This window comes from Salmo trutta, chromosome 25, assembly GCF_901001165.1.
Source record: "Salmo trutta chromosome 25, fSalTru1.1, whole genome shotgun sequence".
Classification (NCBI taxonomy): Eukaryota; Metazoa; Chordata; class Actinopteri; order Salmoniformes; family Salmonidae; genus Salmo; species Salmo trutta.
In genome coordinates this window covers 20,200,818-20,221,916 of record NC_042981.1, presented here as the reverse complement: position 1 = coordinate 20,221,916, position 21,099 = coordinate 20,200,818, and the positions used below count along the sequence as shown (strand labels likewise).

Sequence of the window (21,099 nt, the reverse complement as noted above, 5' to 3'; positions counted from 1 at the left end):
CCTAACTCAATCATTTTTAGAAACCTCCCACTGACATCAAAGTATGATTTATGTGACATTTTGAGTTATGCAGCATTGAACACATTCTGTATCTGAAATTAGAACTTGTTTTAAAAGTTGGATGAAATCCTCATTGAAACCACAAACCCAACACCAAAGCAATTCTAAAAGAAATGTGATAAAGTTGCGGCTCCATGGCATCTGAAGTCCCTGTGATTTTGTCTGAGGATAGCTCCCTGGTTCCAGTCTCAGACAGCACACTGTGGTGGCACCTGATAGTTATCTTAGCAGGGGTCCCTGCCTGGCTGCATGAAGGAGAAGGCAGTATTTGTATTAGCTGGTACTGAAGGTACCTATTAATTACTCAAGACAAGAAAGATATTTCAAACATTTAAGCTTTTTAATGTACAGTAATTTCGCGTAGGAGAGGAAAATGAAAGAACTATCGTCGTCTGACAAAATGATGCAACAAAAGCACAAATAAAAATGGTTTTAGCCTTTAAGAAAATATGATTTTTTTTATGGATTTACTGTAGCTACAGAAGATACTCTGCTCTTCCTATCATGGGGCTGTGTTTTTCGCTAGCTCAGGATTCTAACCTAACCTAGGGCTTTATTTCTTCTTTAGTTCTGCCAACCCTAACACCTCCATCTTTTCTTCTGGTCCTAAATTATATCCACTATCCAGCCCTGGAAATTCTATCACTTTTCCCAGGCCCACGATTCCCCTGAGGACAGACTACCAGTTGATGGCATACCTGGGTTCAAATACTATTTTAAGTCTTTCCTACACTTTTAGCATTTGCTCTAGTCTGCCTGGAGTGCAAGATAATTGGGGTTTGCTCTTTTGCAACTATTCTATTGGTTCCTTTTATGCCAGGCAAGCACAATCAAGCCCAGATAAAGTATGTGAAATGATTTCATATTAGTATTTGAACCCCGGTCTGTTTGAGAGACTTCAGGGACGAAAAGGGGGAGCGTGACAAGGAAGAAGCAGTGGAGGAAGAGGTAAACATTTCCGCTTGTCTTCCCTCACTACAGACACCAAATTTCATCCAGCCTTCACTGGCCCTATTTGTGGGAGCGTCAGAAAAACACTGGGGCACGAAATCACCCTTGGCGGCAGTCACAGCAGTCACATCCATCTTTGGGCAAAGGTGTTAAAGGGTTGTCTCACCACCGAGTGTTCTGGATTTTATTTGAGCCGGTGAGCATGTCATGGCCTCTGGCGTCACTCAATTAAATGTGTCTTCATTTCTTTCTGTTATCTCACAGTTTAATCCCCCAAATCACATTATAGTGAGTGGAAACAATATTTTATTGAGTTGAAATCCATTCATAAATCAACCCAGCGAATGACTGGAGGGTGTAAGAGAATAGGCATCTGGGATTGGTTTAGCTTGGCTGGTTCACAACCCCTGTGCGCCTCTCTACTGATATAATCTATATTCTGTTATTTTTATATAGCCATCAGGCAACCATTCCTTCTGACAGGAGATTGTAAGTTTGAGATGGTTATTTCCATAGCCCCATTCCTCAGCTTACCAATCAAAGTGGCAGAGTCAGCCTGTTCAAATTACAGATTGTGTCGTTTAGTTTTAGATTGATTTTTAGATGGATGGATTTCATTACAAGTGGTTGAAAAAGAGAACATTTGAGACTGAGAACAGACAGAACAAAACTGTTTCTGAGAACAGACAGCAGAAGTTTGGTTCCACTATCAGTGCATACCTGCAAATGAGAAGGGACATTGTGTTCTGCGCACAACACTAATGAGGAGAGTCATGGTTAAAGTACATGCTTCAGGTGCATCTGGGTACGGGAGTGTTTGCCATGTGCTAATGATGCTTGACAATTACGCCTGATGGAAATCTTTATCAATGAAAAGACTGAAACTCTAGCCACAATAATAGTGGTTATTAAAAACAAAAAACTTTATTTGAAGTGAGAATGGGCATTGGGCTGAAACAGAAAAGAAAGGAAATTCATGAGCACCACAATGCCTATTCCATCCATGCTCTACCAAGGTTTTCCAGCACACAACTTTGACCAACTACAGTAGCTATGTTGGTAATGTACTTCAAACTATGTGTAGGTCAATTGCTTATAATTCAAACCTTCTCAAACAACTTAATTCATACTCTTAGAGGTGCGTGAATGTGAGTTGTACATCATACAAGATAAAGTATTGGATTCTTCACACACCACAATAAGACATTATCCCATTATGCTACTTCTTTTATTCATTAAATGAAAGCCAGCTTTGCTTTCATACTTACAAGACCATCAGGCTTGAATTTATTTTATTTATTTAATCTTTATTCAACCAGGTAGGCCAGTTGAGAACAAGTTCTCATTTACAACTGCAACCTGGCCAAGATAAAGCAAAGCAGTGTGACAAAAACAACAACACAGATTTACACATGGGATAAAAAAAATACAGTCAACAACACAATAGAAAAATCTGTATACAGTGTGTGCAAAATGAAGTAAGGAGGTAAGGCAATAAATAGGCCAATAGTGGCAAAGTAATTACAATTTAGCAATTTACACTGGAGTGATATATGTGCAGATGAGGATGTGCAAGTAGAAATACTGGTGTGCAAAAGAGCAGAAAAACAAAAACAAATGTGGGGATGAGGTAGGTAGTTGGTTGGATGGGCTATTTACAGATGGGCTTTGTACAGCTGCAGCGATCAGTAAGCTGCTCTGACAGCTGACGCTTAAAGTTAGTAAGGGATATATAAGTCTCCAACTTCAGTGATTTCTTGCAGTTTGTTCCAGTCACTGGCAGCAGAGAACTGGAAGGAAAGGCGGCCAAAGTAGGTGTTGGCTTTGGGGATGACCAGTGAAATATACCTGCTGGAGCGCGTGCTATGGGTGGGTGTTGCTATGGTGACCAGTGAGCTGAAATAAGGCGGAGCTTTACCTAGGAAAGACTTATAGATGACCTGGAGCCAGTGGGTTTGGCGACGAATATGTAGCAAGGACCAGCCAACGAGAGCATACAGGTCTCAGTGGCGTTGTATATGAGGCTTTGGTGACAAAACGGATTGCACTGTGATAGACTGCATCCAATTGGCTAAGTAGAGTGCAGGAGGCTATTTTGTAAATGACATCGCCGAAGTCAAGGATCAGTAGGATAGTGAGTTTTACGAGGGTACGTTTGGCAGCATGAGTGAAGGAGGCTGCCAATAATAAATCCTATAGAACTGGCAGAGGCATATGGGGCGAACATAATATTGAGAAAATCAGATCAGAACTCAAACTACCCACGCACTTGGATGATCCATTTAAAGTCATAGCATCTAACAAACCACCTTTAAATAATCTTGTTTAGAGAACTTCACCTTTAAATCTTGTTTTGAGAACTTCACCTTTAAATCTTGTTTTGAGAACTTCACTTTTAAATCTTCAAATCAAATCAAAGTATATTTGTCACATGCGCCGAATACAACACCTTACAGTGAAATGCTTACTTACAGGCTCTACCCAATAGTGCAAAAAAGGTGTTAGGTGAACAATAGGTAAGTAAAGAAATAAAACAACAGTAAAAAGATGGCTATATACAGTAGCGAGGCTATAAAAGTAGCGAGGCTACATACAGACACCGGTTAGTCAGGCTGATTGAGGTAGTATGTACATGTAGATATGGTTAAAGTGACTGTGCATATATCATGGACAGAGAGTAGCAGTAGCGTAAAAGAGGGGTTGGTAGGTGGTGGGTGGCGGGACACAATGCAGATAGCCCGGTTAGCCAATGTGCGGGAGCACTGGTTGGTCGGACCAATTGAGGTAGTATGTACATGAATGTATAGTTAAAGTGACTATGCATATATGATAAACAGAGAGTAGCAGCAGCGTAAATCTTGTTTAGAGAACTTCACCTTTAAATCTTGTTTAGAGAACTTCACCTTTAAAGCTTGTTTAGGAGAACTGCACCTTTAAACCCTGTTTAGAGAACTGCACCTTTAAATCTTGTTCAGGAGAAATGAACCTTTAAACCTGGTTTAGAGAACTGTATCTTTAAACCCCATTTAGAGAACTGCACCTTAAAACCCTGTCTGTAAGTCCCAGGTGGCCATCTGTCTAACAGGAAGCTCTTGGGAATGGATTTTTGTGGAGCTCATCTCATTTTGTAAATACCCAGCTGCAGAAATGGCTAACATCACAGAGTAAAAATGTAAACTATGCATGTCGCCTTAGACAAGGGTGTGAGCTAAGCAAATATATTATTATTATTCCTCCCCAGCCCTCATGCCATAGCATGCATGTAGCTTGTATAGAGAAGCTAGAGAGGAATGCTAAACAGCAACAGAACACACAAAAAAACATAACATTCTATCCTCATGTTAGAATCTCTGTTACATTGGATTCCTGTTTTTTTGTCACTCAGAATTATTTAATGTTGTCTTTAAAGGACTAAATTATTTGGCATCAGGCTTGCCAGTCTGACAAGCAGCCAGCTTCGCTAACTTTCAGATACGCTTCTGTGAGCCAAGTGCACACATTCCAAGAGTAAACTGTTAAAACAAGAGAAATACGTGTCCTAGTTCCTCTCAACGTTTTAACCATTTCTATGTATACTGAACAAAAATATAAATGCAACATGCAACAATTTCAAAGATTTTACTGAGTTATAGTTCATAGAAATCAGTCAATTTAAATAAATAAATTAGGCCCTAATCTATGGATTTCACATGACAGGGCAGGGACGCAACCATGGGTGGGCCTGGGAGGGCATAGGCCCATCCAGTTTGGAGCCAGGTCCACCCTCTGGGGTGCCAGGCACAGCCAATCAGAATGATTTTCTTTTTTATTACAGACAGAAATATATAGACCACGGGCTGTGTCCCAAATGGTACCCTATTCCCATCTTGCTCTGGACAAAAGTAGTGCACTATATAGGGAATAGGGTGCCATTTGGGACATAACCATGGTGTCACCCAGCTTGATGGAGTCCTCCATCATGGTTCCAATCCATTCAGACCTTCATTTCCACGGGGTGAAACCTATAATATATAGCATTTATGCGTACATGCATTTTTTAAGTATGGGTAGCCCCGGGATTGAACCCACTATCCTGGCATTGCAAGCACCATAATCTACCAATGGAGCTAATCTACCAAAGGAGAAATGCTCACTAACAGGGATGTAAACAAATTTGTACACAGAATTTCAGAGAAATATACTTTTTGTAAGCATGGAACATTTCTGGGATCTTTTTATTTCAGCTCATGAAAAATGGGACCAACACTTTACATATTGCGTTTATATTTTTGTTCAGTATTGAAAGAAACCAATTTCATTTGGCCACATTACCATTTGAAAAACAAGTGAGCCAGCCATATTGCACGGCACGCAGTGAGTGCATGTTTTTCTAGCTTATTGGCACAGCCCTGGTCTTAACTCGATGACATTTAATTTTGCAATCAACATTTGATCAACACTGCTACTGGGCCTCAATGGAGGGATTTTAATTTAGATTTGAAAAGCACTGATGCAATGAATCTTGTACTGACCACAGTCCAATGGTTGATTAATTATCTTCAAATGAGTTCATAACCACAATGATAATCCACGCTGGAAACAAACCAGTCATTTTCTCATAGACTCATTGGTTATGATCATTACTTAACCATTTCCGTAATTGTACAATTGCCATCTGGTTTATTTTGCCTATTACTCATTGAGAGGGCATGAACATTAATAGGACAACCCCCAAGAGCCATTCAAACAATGTGACAATGGTGTATTGTGACACCGTGGTGTGCAAGGAACTCCATGCTTGGGATACATGGCACACCTATTTAGAACAGTGTCACTTCAAAATCATTCACAGTTCTAGCTTTGCCATTTGGGCTCACTTGAAGGCTCTGCGTTGAGTGACAGACACCTCAAGAAGACCCTATTGTGTAAGCCCCATTGAGGCTAGGGGGAGGTGGTGTAGTAACACCAGGGTTGTGGGTTTGATTCCCAACGGTGCCACATAATCAAAAATGTTATGTACTTATTGTTTTGTACTTTTCTTTGGATAAAAGCATCTGCTAAATGGTATATCTTTTTTTATTATTGCAAGAATTGTTGCCTGGTCTTTGCATATTTCCCTCCCGGTAGACCTGGGAGCTATTCCTATGAGACAGACCTTTCAGACGCTAAACAACTGGTGCACGTAATCAATGACTTCCAATATGGTTAACATCAAGGACAGGGTAGAACCTATTCCTTATCACAATTTCCTCTTCAATAGGCCCGCGTGAACAGGAAACACTCCTTCCTTCCTCCTCTTGTTCCTCTAAACATACTGTGAAAGATGTATAATTCAGTGAGACATGCATACATATTCATGAAAGATTATTATTCCGCATACTTCAAAAACCATGTCAATGACTGACTACAATCACTTTTGTGGTGGTGCTGTGCTCCTATTCAGAGTCGGATAACAATAATCATTGCAGTTGTTTTTCACTCAAATGGCTGTCAAACTATACAATGTCAAAATGATGTAGAAATAGAAAAGACAGATAGGGTGTCAGACAGTCAGTATGTTGTAAAGGACATTGCAGTGCTGCTGTGCTGAGAACCTGGAGGCAGTGAAATGGCCTGAAGCTGCCTGTAAGCCTGCCTGCCCAGCTGACTGGGCGGTAATGTAACTTCTGTGGCAGAGAGTAGCTAATATCCCCTGAGACCCTGACCATCCGACAGCACTAACTGGGGAACTGGGACAGAAAAAATATATAACATCCACAGCAGGGCCATCATCCCAAGTGGGATGACCCTGAACACCAGAGCCTCCAGAGAGACTCCAGTCTGATGGTGCTATTTGTTACATGTTGTCCCACTAGCCAGGCAGTGTTCTGGGGATCTGTTAGAGGTGAGCTGTTAGCCAGGTACTGTTCTGGGGATCTGTTGGAGGTGAGCTGTTAGCCAGGTACTGTTCTGGGGATCTGTTAGAGGTGAGCTGTTAGCCAGGTACTGTTCTGGGGATCAATAAGAGGTGAGCTGTTAGCCAGGTACTGTTCTGGGGATCTGTTAGAGGTGAGCTGTTAGCCAGGCAGTATTCTGGGGATCTGTTAGAGGTGAGCTGTTAGCCAGACAGTGTTCTGGGGATCTGTTAGAGGTAAGCTGTTAGCCAGGTAGTGTTCTGGGGGTCTGTTAGAGGTGAGCTGTTAGCCAGGTAGTATTCTGGGGATCTGTTAGAGGTGAGCTGTTAGCCAGGCAGTGTTCTGGGGATCTGTTAGAGGTGAACTGTTAGCCAGGTACTGTTCTGGGGATCTGTTGGAAGTGAGCTGTTAGCCAGGTACTGTTCTGGGGATCTGTTAGAGGTGAGCTGTTAGCCAGGTAGTATTCTGGGGATCTGTTAGAGGTGAGCTGTTAGCCAGGCAGTGTTCTGGGGATCTGTTAGAGGTGAACTGTTAGCCAGGTACTGTTCTGGGGATCTGTTGGAAGTGAGCTGTTAGCCAGGTACTGTTCTGGGGATCTGTTAGAGGTGAGCTGTTAGCCAGGTACTGTTCTGGGGATCTGTTAGAGGTGAGCTGTTAGCCAGGCAGTGTTCTGGGGATCTGTTAGAGGTGAGCTGTTAGCCAGGCAGTGTTCTGGGGATCTGTTAGAGGTGAGCTGTTAGCCAGGCAGTGTTCTGGGGATCTGTTGGAGGTGAGCTGTTAGCCAGGTACTGTTATGGGGATCTGTTAGAGGTGAGCTGTTAGCCGGGCAGTGTTCTGGGGATCTGTTAGAGGTGAACTGTTAGCCAGGTACTGTTCTGGGGATCTATTAGAGGTGAGCTGTTAGCCAGGTACTGTTCTGGGGATCTGTTAGAGGTGAGCTGTTAGCCAGGCAGTGTTCTGGGGATCTGTTGGAGGTGAGCTGTTAGCCAGGTAATGTTCTGGGGATCTTTTGAAGGTGAGCTGTTAGCCGGGCAGTGTTCTGGGGATCAGTTAGAGGTGAGCTGTTAGCCAGGTAATCTTCTGGGGATCTGTTGGAGGTGAGCTGTTAGCCGGGCAGAGTTCTGGGGATCTGTTAGAGGTGAATTGTTAGCCAGGTACTGTTATGGGGATCTGTTAGAGGTGAACTGTTAGCCAGGTACTGTTCTGGGGATCTGTTGGAGGTGAGCTGTTAGCCAGGTACTGTTCTGGGGATCTGTTGGAGGTGAGCTGTTAGCCAGGTACTGTTATGGAGATCTGTTAGAGGTGAGCTGTTAGCCGGGCAGTGTTCTGGGGATCTGTTAGAGGTGAGCTGTTAGCCAGGTACTGTTATGGGGATCTGTTAGAGGTGAGCTGTTAGCCAGGTACTGTTCTGGGGATCTGTTAGAGGTGAGCTGTTAGCCAGGCAGTGTTCTGGGGATCTGTTGGAGGTGAACTGTTAGCCAGGTACTGTTCTGGGGATCTGTTAGAGGTGAATTGTTAGCCAGGTACTGTTATGGGGATTTGTTGGAGGTGAGCTGTTAGCCAGGTACTGTTCTGGGGATCTGTTAGAGGTGAACTGTTAGCCAGGTAATGTTCTGGGGATTTGTTGGAGGTGAGCTGTTAGCCAGGCAGTGTTCTGGGGATCTGTTAGAGGTGAGCTGTTAGCCAGGTACTGTTCTGGGGATCTGTTAGAGGTGAACTGTTAGCCAGGTAATGTTCTGGGGATCTGTTAGAGGTGAGCTGTTAGCCAGGCAGTGTTCTGGGGATCTGTTAGAGGTGAGCTGTTAGCAAGGCAGTGTTCTGGGGATCTGTTAGAGATGAACTGTTAGCCAGGCAGTGTTCTGGGGATCTGTTAGAGGTGAGCTGTTAGCCAGGTACTGTTCTGGGGATCTGTTAGAGGTGAGCTGTTAGCCAGGTACTGTTCTGGGGATCTGTTAGAGATGAACTGTTAGCCAGGCAGTGTTCTGGGGATCTGTAAGAGGTGAGCTGTTAGCCAGACAGTGTTCTGGGGATCTGTTAGAGGTGAACTGTTAGCCAGGCAGTATTCTGGGGATCTGTTAGAGGTGAAATGTTAGCCAGGCAATGTTCTGGGGATCTGTTAGAGGTGAACTGTTAGCCAGGCAGTATTCTGGGGATCTGTTAGAGGTGAGCTGTTAGCCAGGCAGTATTCTGGGGATCTGTTAGAGGTGAACTGTTAGCCAGGCAGTATTCTGGGGATCTGTTAGAGGTGAACTGTTAGCCGGATACTGTTCTGGGGATCTGTAGGAGGTGAGCTGTTAGCCAGGCAGTATTCTGGGCATCTGTTAGAGGTGAACTGTTAGCCAGGTACTGTTCTGGGTATCTGTTAGAGGTGAACTGTTAGCCATGTACTGTTCTGGGGATCTGTAGGAGGTGAGCTGTTAGCCAGGTACTGTTCTGGGGATCTGTTAGAGGTGAGCTGTTAGCCAGGCAGTGTTCTGGGGACCTGTTAGAGGTGAACTGTTAGCCAGGTACTGTTCTGGGGATCTGTTAGAGGTGAACTGTTAGCCAGGTACTGTTTTGGGGATCTGTTGGAGGTGAGCTATTAGCCAGGTACTGTTCTCGGGATCTGTTGGAGGTGAGCTGTTAGCCAGGTACTGTTCTGGGGATCTGTTAGAGGTGAGCTGTTAGCCAGGCAGTGTTCTGGGGATCTGTTAGAGGTGAGCTGTTAGCCAGGTACTGTTCTGGGGATCTGTTAGAGGTGAGCTGTTAGCCAGGCAGTGTTCTGGGGATCTGTTGGAGGTGAACTGTTAGCCAGGTAATGTTCTGGGGATCTGTTAGAGGTGATCTGTTAGCCAGGCAGTGTTCTGGGGATCTGTTAGAGGTGAGCTGTTAGCCAGGCAGTGTTCTGGGGATCTGTAGGAGGTGAGCTGTTAGCCAGGCACTGTTCTGGGGATCTGTTGGAGGTGAACTGTTAGCCAGGTACTGTTATGGGAATCTGTTAGAGGTGAACAGTTAGCCAGGTACTGTTCTGGGGATCTGTTAGAGGTGAGCTGTTAGCCAGGCACTGTTCTGGGGATCTGTTGGAGGTGAACTGTTAGCCAGGCAGTGTTCTGGGGATCTGTTGGAGGTGAGCTGTTAGCCAAGTACTGTTCTGGGGATCTGTTAGAGGTGAACTGTTAGCCAGGTACTGTTCTGGGGATCTGTTAGAGGTGAGCTGTTAGCCAGGCACTGTTCTGGGGATCTGTTGGAGGTGAACTGTTAGCCAGGCAGTGTTCTGGGGATCTGTTGGAGGTGAGCTGTTAGCCAGGTACTGTTATGGGGATCTGCTAGAGGTGAACTGTTAGCCAGGCACTGTTCTGGGGATCTGTTGGAGGTGAACTGTTAGCCAGGTACTGTTCTGGGGATCTGTTAGAGGTGAGCTGTTAGCCAGGTAATGTTCTGGGGATTTGTTGGAGGTGAGCTGTTAGCCAGGTACTGTAATGGGAATCTGTTAGAGGTGAACTGTAAGCCAGGTAATGTTCTGGGGATTTGTTGGAGGTGAGCTGTTAGCCAGGCAGTGTTCTGGGGATCTGTTAGAGGTGAGCTGTTAGCCAGGTACTGTTCTGGGGATCTGTTAGAGGTGAGCTGTTAGCCAGGCAGTGTTCTGGGTATCTGTTAGAGGTGAGCTGTTAGCAAGGCAGTGTTCTGGGGATCTGTTGGAGGTGAACTGTTAGCCAGGCAGTGTTCTGGGGATCTGTTGGAGGTGAGCTGTTAGCCAGGTACTGTTCTGGGGATCTGTTAGAGGTGAACTGTTAGCCAGGTACTGTTCTGGGGATCTGTTAGAGGTGAGCTGTTAGCCAGGCACTGTTCTGGGGATCTGTTGGAGGTGAACTGTTAGCCAGGCAGTGTTCTGGGGATCTGTTGGAGGTGAGCTGTTAGCCAGGTACTGTTATGGGGATCTGCTAGAGGTGAACTGTTAGCCAGGCACTGTTCTGGGGATCTGTTGGAGGTGAACTGTTAGCCAGGTACTGTTCTGGGGATCTGTTAGAGGTGAGCTGTTAGCCAGGTAATGTTCTGGGGATTTGTTGGAGGTGAGCTGTTAGCCAGGTACTGTTCTGGGGATCTGTTAGAGGTGAACTGTTAGCCAGGTAATGTTCTGGGGATTTGTTGGAGGTGAGCTGTTAGCCAGGCAGTGTTCTGGGGATCTGTTAGAGGTGAGCTGTCAGCCAGGTAATGTTCTGGGGATCTGTTAGAGGTGAGCTGTTAGCCAGGCAGTGTTCTGGGGATCTGTTAGAGGTGAGCTGTTAGCAAGGCAGTGTTCTGGGGATCTGTTAGAGATGAACTGTTAGCCAGGCAGTGTACTGGGGATCTGTTAGAGGTGAGCTGTTAGCCAGGTACTGTTCTGGGGATCTGTTAGAGGTGAGCTGTTCGCCAGGCAGTATTCTGGGGATCTGTTAGAGGTGAACTGTTAGCCAGGCAGTATTCTGGGGATCTGTTAGAGGTGAACTGTTAGCCGGGTACTGTTCTGGGGATCTGTAGGAGGTGAGCTGTTAGCCAGGCAGTATTCTGGGCATCTGTTAGAGGTGAACTGTTAGCCAGGTACTGTTCTGGGTATCTGTTAGAGGTGAACTGTTAGCCAGGTACTGTTCTGGGGATCTGTTAGAGGTGAGCTGTTAGCCGGGCAGTGTTCTGGGGATCTGTTAGAGGTGAGCTGTTAGCCAGGTACTGTTATGGGGATCTGTTAGAGGTGAGCTGTTAGCCAGGTACTGTTCTGGGGATCTGTTAGAGGTGAGCTGTTAGCCAGGCAGTGTTCTGGGGATCTGTTGGAGGTGAACTGTTAGCCAGGTACTGTTCTGGGGATCTGTTAGAGGTGAATTGTTAGCCAGGTACTGTTATGGGGATTTGTTGGAGGTGAGCTGTTAGCCAGGTACTGTTCTGGGGATCTGTTAGAGGTGAACTGTTAGCCAGGTAATGTTCTGGGGATTTGTTGGAGGTGAGCTGTTAGCCAGGCAGTGTTCTGGGGATCTGTTAGAGGTGAGCTGTTAGCCAGGTACTGTTCTGGGGATCTGTTAGAGGTGAACTGTTAGCCAGGTAATGTTCTGGGGATCTGTTAGAGGTGAGCTGTTAGCCAGGCAGTGTTCTGGGGATCTGTTAGAGGTGAGCTGTTAGCAAGGCAGTGTTCTGGGGATCTGTTAGAGATGAACTGTTAGCCAGGCAGTGTTCTGGGGATCTGTTAGAGGTGAGCTGTTAGCCAGGTACTGTTCTGGGGATCTGTTAGAGGTGAGCTGTTAGCCAGGTACTGTTCTGGGGATCTGTTAGAGATGAACTGTTAGCCAGGCAGTGTTCTGGGGATCTGTAAGAGGTGAGCTGTTAGCCAGACAGTGTTCTGGGGATCTGTTAGAGGTGAACTGTTAGCCAGGCAGTATTCTGGGGATCTGTTAGAGGTGAAATGTTAGCCAGGCAATGTTCTGGGGATCTGTTAGAGGTGAACTGTTAGCCAGGCAGTATTCTGGGGATCTGTTAGAGGTGAGCTGTTAGCCAGGCAGTATTCTGGGGATCTGTTAGAGGTGAACTGTTAGCCAGGCAGTATTCTGGGGATCTGTTAGAGGTGAACTGTTAGCCGGATACTGTTCTGGGGATCTGTAGGAGGTGAGCTGTTAGCCAGGCAGTATTCTGGGCATCTGTTAGAGGTGAACTGTTAGCCAGGTACTGTTCTGGGTATCTGTTAGAGGTGAACTGTTAGCCATGTACTGTTCTGGGGATCTGTAGGAGGTGAGCTGTTAGCCAGGTACTGTTCTGGGGATCTGTTAGAGGTGAGCTGTTAGCCAGGCAGTGTTCTGGGGACCTGTTAGAGGTGAACTGTTAGCCAGGTACTGTTCTGGGGATCTGTTAGAGGTGAACTGTTAGCCAGGTACTGTTTTGGGGATCTGTTGGAGGTGAGCTATTAGCCAGGTACTGTTCTCGGGATCTGTTGGAGGTGAGCTGTTAGCCAGGTACTGTTCTGGGGATCTGTTAGAGGTGAGCTGTTAGCCAGGCAGTGTTCTGGGGATCTGTTAGAGGTGAGCTGTTAGCCAGGTACTGTTCTGGGGATCTGTTAGAGGTGAGCTGTTAGCCAGGCAGTGTTCTGGGGATCTGTTGGAGGTGAACTGTTAGCCAGGTAATGTTCTGGGGATCTGTTAGAGGTGATCTGTTAGCCAGGCAGTGTTCTGGGGATCTGTTAGAGGTGAGCTGTTAGCCAGGCAGTGTTCTGGGGATCTGTAGGAGGTGAGCTGTTAGCCAGGCACTGTTCTGGGGATCTGTTGGAGGTGAACTGTTAGCCAGGTACTGTTATGGGAATCTGTTAGAGGTGAACAGTTAGCCAGGTACTGTTCTGGGGATCTGTTAGAGGTGAGCTGTTAGCCAGGCACTGTTCTGGGGATCTGTTGGAGGTGAACTGTTAGCCAGGCAGTGTTCTGGGGATCTGTTGGAGGTGAGCTGTTAGCCAAGTACTGTTCTGGGGATCTGTTAGAGGTGAACTGTTAGCCAGGTACTGTTCTGGGGATCTGTTAGAGGTGAGCTGTTAGCCAGGCACTGTTCTGGGGATCTGTTGGAGGTGAACTGTTAGCCAGGCAGTGTTCTGGGGATCTGTTGGAGGTGAGCTGTTAGCCAGGTACTGTTATGGGGATCTGCTAGAGGTGAACTGTTAGCCAGGCACTGTTCTGGGGATCTGTTGGAGGTGAACTGTTAGCCAGGTACTGTTCTGGGGATCTGTTAGAGGTGAGCTGTTAGCCAGGTAATGTTCTGGGGATTTGTTGGAGGTGAGCTGTTAGCCAGGTACTGTAATGGGAATCTGTTAGAGGTGAACTGTAAGCCAGGTAATGTTCTGGGGATTTGTTGGAGGTGAGCTGTTAGCCAGGCAGTGTTCTGGGGATCTGTTAGAGGTGAGCTGTTAGCCAGGTACTGTTCTGGGGATCTGTTAGAGGTGAGCTGTTAGCCAGGCAGTGTTCTGGGTATCTGTTAGAGGTGAGCTGTTAGCAAGGCAGTGTTCTGGGGATCTGTTGGAGGTGAACTGTTAGCCAGGCAGTGTTCTGGGGATCTGTTGGAGGTGAGCTGTTAGCCAGGTACTGTTCTGGGGATCTGTTAGAGGTGAACTGTTAGCCAGGTACTGTTCTGGGGATCTGTTAGAGGTGAGCTGTTAGCCAGGCACTGTTCTGGGGATCTGTTGGAGGTGAACTGTTAGCCAGGCAGTGTTCTGGGGATCTGTTGGAGGTGAGCTGTTAGCCAGGTACTGTTATGGGGATCTGCTAGAGGTGAACTGTTAGCCAGGCACTGTTCTGGGGATCTGTTGGAGGTGAACTGTTAGCCAGGTACTGTTCTGGGGATCTGTTAGAGGTGAGCTGTTAGCCAGGTAATGTTCTGGGGATTTGTTGGAGGTGAGCTGTTAGCCAGGTACTGTTCTGGGGATCTGTTAGAGGTGAACTGTTAGCCAGGTAATGTTCTGGGGATTTGTTGGAGGTGAGCTGTTAGCCAGGCAGTGTTCTGGGGATCTGTTAGAGGTGAGCTGTCAGCCAGGTAATGTTCTGGGGATCTGTTAGAGGTGAGCTGTTAGCCAGGCAGTGTTCTGGGGATCTGTTAGAGGTGAGCTGTTAGCAAGGCAGTGTTCTGGGGATCTGTTAGAGATGAACTGTTAGCCAGGCAGTGTACTGGGGATCTGTTAGAGGTGAGCTGTTAGCCAGGTACTGTTCTGGGGATCTGTTAGAGGTGAGCTGTTCGCCAGGCAGTATTCTGGGGATCTGTTAGAGGTGAACTGTTAGCCAGGCAGTATTCTGGGGATCTGTTAGAGGTGAACTGTTAGCCGGGTACTGTTCTGGGGATCTGTAGGAGGTGAGCTGTTAGCCAGGCAGTATTCTGGGCATCTGTTAGAGGTGAACTGTTAGCCAGGTACTGTTCTGGGTATCTGTTAGAGGTGAACTGTTAGCCAGGTACTGTTCTGGGGATCTGTAGGAGGTGAGCTGTTAGCCAGGTACTGTTCTGGGGATCTGTAGGAGGTGAGCTGTTAGCCAGGTACTGTTCTGGGGATCTGTAGGAGGTGAGCTGTTAGCCAGGTACTGTTCTGGGGATCTGTAGGAGGTGAGCTGTTAGCCAGGTACTGTTCTGGGGATCTGTTAGAGGTGAGCTGTTAGCCAGGTACTGTTCTGGGGATCTGTTGGAGGTGAACTGTTAGCCAGGTACTGTTCTGGGGATCTGTTAGAGGTGAGCTGTTAGCCAGGTAATGTTCTGGGGATTTGTTGGAGGTGAGCTGTTAGCCAGGTACTGTTCTGGGGATCTGTTAGAGGTGAACTGTTAGCCAGGTAATGTTCTGGGGATTTGTTGGAGGTGAGCTGTTAGCCAGGCAGTGTTCTGGGGATCTGTTAGAGGTGAGCTGTCAGCCAGGTAATGTTCTGGGGATCTGTTAGAGGTGAGCTGTTAGCCAGGCAGTGTTCTGGGGATCTGTTAGAGGTGAGCTGTTAGCAAGGCAGTGTTCTGGGGATCTGTTAGAGATGAACTGTTAGCCAGGCAGTGTACTGGGGATCTGTTAGAGGTGAGCTGTTAGCCAGGTACTGTTCTGGGGATCTGTTAGAGGTGAGCTGTTCGCCAGGCAGTATTCTGGGGATCTGTTAGAGGTGAACTGTTAGCCAGGCAGTATTCTGGGGATCTGTTAGAGGTGAACTGTTAGCCGGGTACTGTTCTGGGGATCTGTAGGAGGTGAGCTGTTAGCCAGGCAGTATTCTGGGCATCTGTTAGAGGTGAACTGTTAGCCAGGTACTGTTCTGGGTATCTGTTAGAGGTGAACTGTTAGCCAGGTACTGTTCTGGGGATCTGTAGGAGGTGAGCTGTTAGCCAGGTACTGTTCTGGGGATCTGTAGGAGGTGAGCTGTTAGCCAGGTACTGTTCTGGGGATCTGTAGGAGGTGAGCTGTTAGCCAGGTACTGTTCTGGGGATCTGTAGGAGGTGAGCTGTTAGCCAGGTACTGTTCTGGGGATCTGTTAGAGGTGAGCTGTTAGCCAGGTACTGTTCTGGGGATCTGTTAGAGGTGAGCTGTTAGCCAGGCAGTGTTCTGGGGACCTGTTAGAGGTGAACTGTTAGCCAGGTACTGTTCTGGGGATCTGTTAGAGGTGAACTGTTAGCCAGGTACTGTTCTGGGGATCTGTTGGAGGTGAGCTGTTAGCCAGGTACTGTTCTCGGGATCTGTTGGAGGTGAGCTGTTAGCCAGGTACTGTTCTGAAGATCTGTTAGAGGTGAACTGTTAGCCGGGCAGTGTTCTGGGGATCTGTTAGAGGTGAGCTGTTAGCCAGGCAGTGTTCTGGGGACCTGTTAGAGGGCAGCTGTTAGCCGGGCACTGTTCTGGGGATCTGTTGGAGGTGAACTGTTAGCCAGGTACTGTTCTGGGGATCTGTTAGAGGTGAGCTGTTAGCCGGGCAGTGTTCTGGGGATCTGTTGGAGGTGAACTGTTAGCCAGGTACTGTTCTGGGGATCTGTTAGAGGTGAGCTGTTAGCCGGGCAGTGTTCTGGGGATCTGTTAGAGGTGAGCTGTTAGCCAGGTACTGTTCTGGGGATCTGTTAGAGGTGAACTGTTAGCCAGGTACTGTTCTGGGTATCTGTTAGAGGTGAACTGTTAGCCAGGTACTGTTCTGGGGATCTGTAGGAGGTGAGCTGTTAGCCAGGTACTGTTCTGGGGATCTGTAGGAGGTGAGCTGTTAGCCAGGTACTGTTCTGGGGATCTGTTAGAGGTGAGCTGTTAGCCAGGTACTGTTCTGGGGATCTGTAGGAGGTGAGCTGTTAGCCAGGCAGTGTTGTGGGGATCTGTTAGAGGTGAGCTGTTAGCCAGGTACTGTTCTGGGGATCTGTAGGAGGTGAGCTGTTAGCCAGGTACTGTTCTGGGGATCTGTTGGAGGTGAGCTGTTAGCCAGGCACTGTTTTGGGGATCTGTTGGAGGTGAGCTGTTATCCGGGCAGTGTTCTGGGGATCTGTTGGAGGTGAGCTCGGGGTAAACCACTTATACCCTTACCCAGTATGATTGTCCAAACTGAGAGTGATCGGTGAGTGTCACTGGCTTTGGCTGACATAATCTGTTGGTTTTGGAAATGTGATCGGAATCTTTTCAACACCTACCTGGCTTGGGACTGCGTGGGTATAAATTCAGGGGCTAAAATGCATTTATTTAATCTGACCGTTCGCGTAAAGAGAGACGCTCTCCGCTGATAACAATATCAGACTGAGGTACCTCGGAGGACTGGCGGGGTCGAGCCCCCTGTGTTACACCAACAAAGGTCTGTGCACCGCCTGCGTCGTTGTGACACTCATTATCATTCATAATGAGTAAGCTGACATTAGCTGTCATGAGGCATGACACATTGTGTGCTCTGCCTCTGTGACACTATGAACAGCAGCAGGTATGTAAGTGGTGGTGAATACTGGGGCTCTGATGTGCTGGGTGAATATAGGGCCTCTGAGGGAAAGCTAGAGAACATTAGTGGTTGGAGGTGAGAGGTGGTTGCGACTATAGCTCTAATGTGTCGGGGAAAGGCCCTGTGGGGAATGGGGAACATTTAAGGTTGGAGATGGGGGGTGTGCTATGGGGTGAAGGTCATGCTCTGTACTTTCAATAACTGGTGTACCATACTTTGCTCTGGTTCAACTCTCCAGGGGACTATTGCAGAGACAAACTTTAGCTGCTGTTTTATCCACATGCCTTACAATAGACATCACCTGCCTGAGAGACGACATAGGCTACTTACTGGCCAAACATTTGAGACACTCATCAACATGTTTTCATTAATGGCTGCCCCTGTTGAAACATGACTCCTCGTTTCTCCCTCTGTGGCGTCCTCCAAGACTCTGTCTGTCTGTGGCTACAGTAAGAATGCATATAGGACTACATAATCAATCAAATGTATTTATAATGCCCGTTTTTACATCAGCCGATGTCACAAAGTTCTGTACAGAAACCCAGCCTAAAACCCCAAACAGCAAACAATGCAGATGTAGAAGCATGGTGGCTGGGAAAAACTCCCTAGAAAGGCCAGAACCTAGGAAGAAACCTAGAGAGGAACCAGGCTCTGAGGGGTGGCCAGTCCTCTTCTGGCAGTGCCGGGTGGAGATTATAACAGAACATGGCCAAGATATTCAAATGTTCATAGATGACCAGCAGGGTCAGATAATAATAATCACAGTGGTTGCAGAGGGTGCAACAGGTCAGCACCTCAGGAGTAAATGTCAGTTGGCTTTTCATAGACGATCATTCAGAGTTAGAGACTGCAGGTGCGGTAGAGAGCGAGTCCAAAACAGCAGGTCCGGGACAAGGTAGCACGTCCAGTGAACAGGTCAGGGTTCAATAGCCGCAGGCAGAACAGTTGAAACTGGAACAGCAGCATGACCAGGTGGACTGGGGACAGCAAGGAGTCATCAGCCCAGGTAGTCCTGTCAGAGGTTGTCTCTCGCCACACATATATTGTCATGTATTGGAAAAAGCTTTCATATCTTTGAGCTGTAGGATATTATGAATCCCATTTGATTGATTTGGTTACATTCAGTCTGCTTGAATTTATTTAAGTATTCAGAGTAAGACAAAACAGATATCACATGCATCACATTCTCTGTTTATAATCTATACATAGTCACTTTAACTCTACCTACATGTACATATTACATGTAGGTAGACTAACCGGTGCCCCCACACATTGACTCTGTACTCTGAACAGGTACCCCCTGTATATAGCCTCACTTGTTATTTTACTGCTGCTGTTTAATTATTTGTTACTTTTTTTTCTATTTTCAATTTTTTACTCATCTCTTTTTTACTTAACACTTTTTTTTGTATTCTTAACTTCTTAAAGCATTGTTGGTTAAGGGCTTGTAAGTACTCATTTCACTGTAAGGTCTACTACACCTGTTGTATTCAGCGCATGTGACAAATGCAATTTAATTTGCACTTTAAAATCATTATATTCGTTTTCCTCTCCACTCGGATTCTATAGTTGGAAGGGAGTGCTACATTTGGTTGAGTTGTGAACTAACGTGAATTCAACGTGAAATCACCCCGAAAATGTCACCCTGACATTGGATTTAGGTTAAAAGTTGGATGAAAAAATACGACATTTCCTTATGTTGATGACTTTTTGCAAATCCAATCAGTTTTCCACGTTGTTTCAACGAAATCACATTGAATTTGTCGGTTGTATTGAACATATTGATTATCCTATGTATAAGGAATGGAATATAGAATCAAAATCTCTGATGTGATGAATATTTATTTTTCTTCAATGTTCAAGGAATCGAGCACCTTCATCAACATTCCACAAGTGCAATTTGGCTATATAAACTTGCGCAAAACTACAGCATTCTCTGGAGAGCCAGAGACAGCCGCGTCACTAATTGAGTCACCGCGAATTGCGAAAATTACATAGCCACAAAATATAATAGGCTACACCTGTGATTCCAGGTAGCCCACCCTATTTGCGGGGCACGTCCTATTCGTTTGTGGCGATGTAAAATATACCGGGCTGAAAGCGTATGTTGAGTTGCATAGCAGATATTCCATTGAAAATCATACAAGCCTCGGCGGAAAGAGAGGGGCTGGCACCGCGTCCAACAACAGCAAGGAATCCGTTAGCAATACCATAAAGAAATGGAAAACCGACATGCTGCAAACACATTAACCAGCTCGCTTGCTCAATATCTCTCTTATTCCAGACCCCCACCATACCGCCAGACCAGAAAAGCAACAGCATTTACTCTTGAAAATAGTAACAACTTCCTAGTAGCCACTAAATAATAAACTAATGTTCAGCATTATTATTAACCCAACATTATTAGGCCTATTACTGTGTACTAACTTTTAGCAGCCTACTGGAGCAATAGGACTAAGACTGTATTATATATCATGACAGAAATGCCAGGTGCACATTCTGTAGAACTCAAACATTGCTCATTGCTATTCGTTTCAAGTCATTTGAATACATTCTATATGATATAGCCTATTATGCATTGTATTCCGCTATCTGATTTTGAGACTATAGCGTATAATAGACTGCCATGCGTAGCCGAAGTGGAACCATATATTTGTACAATGGACATGTTTTCTGTGAACATTTAGACAGAGCATAGGCTCTATTCATAATGATGAAACAGTGTAAATAGAATACAAACCTTCACAGACTCCGACCTCATACTGCGTGATGGATCCACCGTTTAGCGGCGATCTGATCACGCACCGCAGCCCGCGGTCGCAAGTCCCATACAGACCGTAGACACCACCGCAGCTTTCGTTTTTCTGCTTGGCGCAGACCGAGCAGCAGCCGCAGATACCGAGCACAACCGCGCCAGAGCAATGCTTTGGCTCCTCGCATTTAGACTCATCACACGGCAGACATAAAAGTGCCAGGCTGCTCTTCCAAACCAGGGAAATCAGAATGCATCTCGTTATAAGGTACATCCTGGCAGAGGCCATGTAGAATTTGTTTTATATATATCCACAACGCACCCCCCCCCCCCCCCCCCCCCCAGACCCCCAATCACCAGTCCAGCGATGTATAATAAAACCCCAGCTAAACTATGCAACGCGAAAAGCACCACGCAGTTCTTCTAAAGAGGCTCAAAGTTCCGGTAAACCGTCTAGATTTGTGCTGTAGGTTGTAGTACTTTCCGTTAGAGAAACTTTTGCCCCGGTGCTTGTTTACCAGGAAAGAAAACGATCCGTTAAAATGCTCATGAAACTGCAACTATCCCATACATGGTTTATTCGTTACGCACTGTCAATCGTGAGTTTCAGTTTGTTTTAAGAAATTGAAACTTTCTTCACTGTACTCATACGTCTCCTTCTCCTTCTCCTTCCCCTCCCAGTCACTCCGTCTCGCTCTCAGAAAGCAAGGGAATTCTTCCTATTCAGTTCGTCCATAACTGCAACAGAAAGGCTCTGTAATCTATCCGTTCCCTCTCGTGGAAGCGCAATGGGTTACTTTATTCGTTTTGTTATGCGAGATTCGCTTTGCCTAATTGAAAACAAATGTTTTCCTGATACCGCAGGTTCAGTGTGTCTCTCTCATGTTATCGTCCTCCAGTGTAGCTCTCTACGCCTGCTGCTGCGCCCACTTGGTAGTTCAGTCCCCCCACCGTGACCTCATAACGGAACCACTCCCATCTTGCATTTCTTTGCTCCATTGGATAGTTCATTCCAGATATGGAACACAGGAAGCCGCAGAGTCAGTGCAACCTGGTCTCAGAGCATTTCGTATTATGT

General features: G+C 46.3%; 1 protein-coding gene across 2 annotated transcripts in view; it reads right to left on the bottom strand.

Moving 5' to 3' along the window:
- Positions 1-20,344, bottom strand: part of LOC115162139 (cysteine-rich motor neuron 1 protein-like) — a 194,491-nt gene extending 174,147 nt beyond the window's left edge. For both annotated transcript variants that reach the window (XM_029713154.1, XM_029713155.1), the window contains exon 1: positions 20,010-20,344. In XM_029713154.1, the coding sequence (XP_029569014.1) occupies positions 20,010-20,310 (301 nt within the window). In that variant the 5' untranslated portion in view covers positions 20,311-20,344. The remainder of the gene's footprint in view (positions 1-20,009) is intronic.
- Positions 20,345-21,099: the final 755 nt, after the last annotated feature.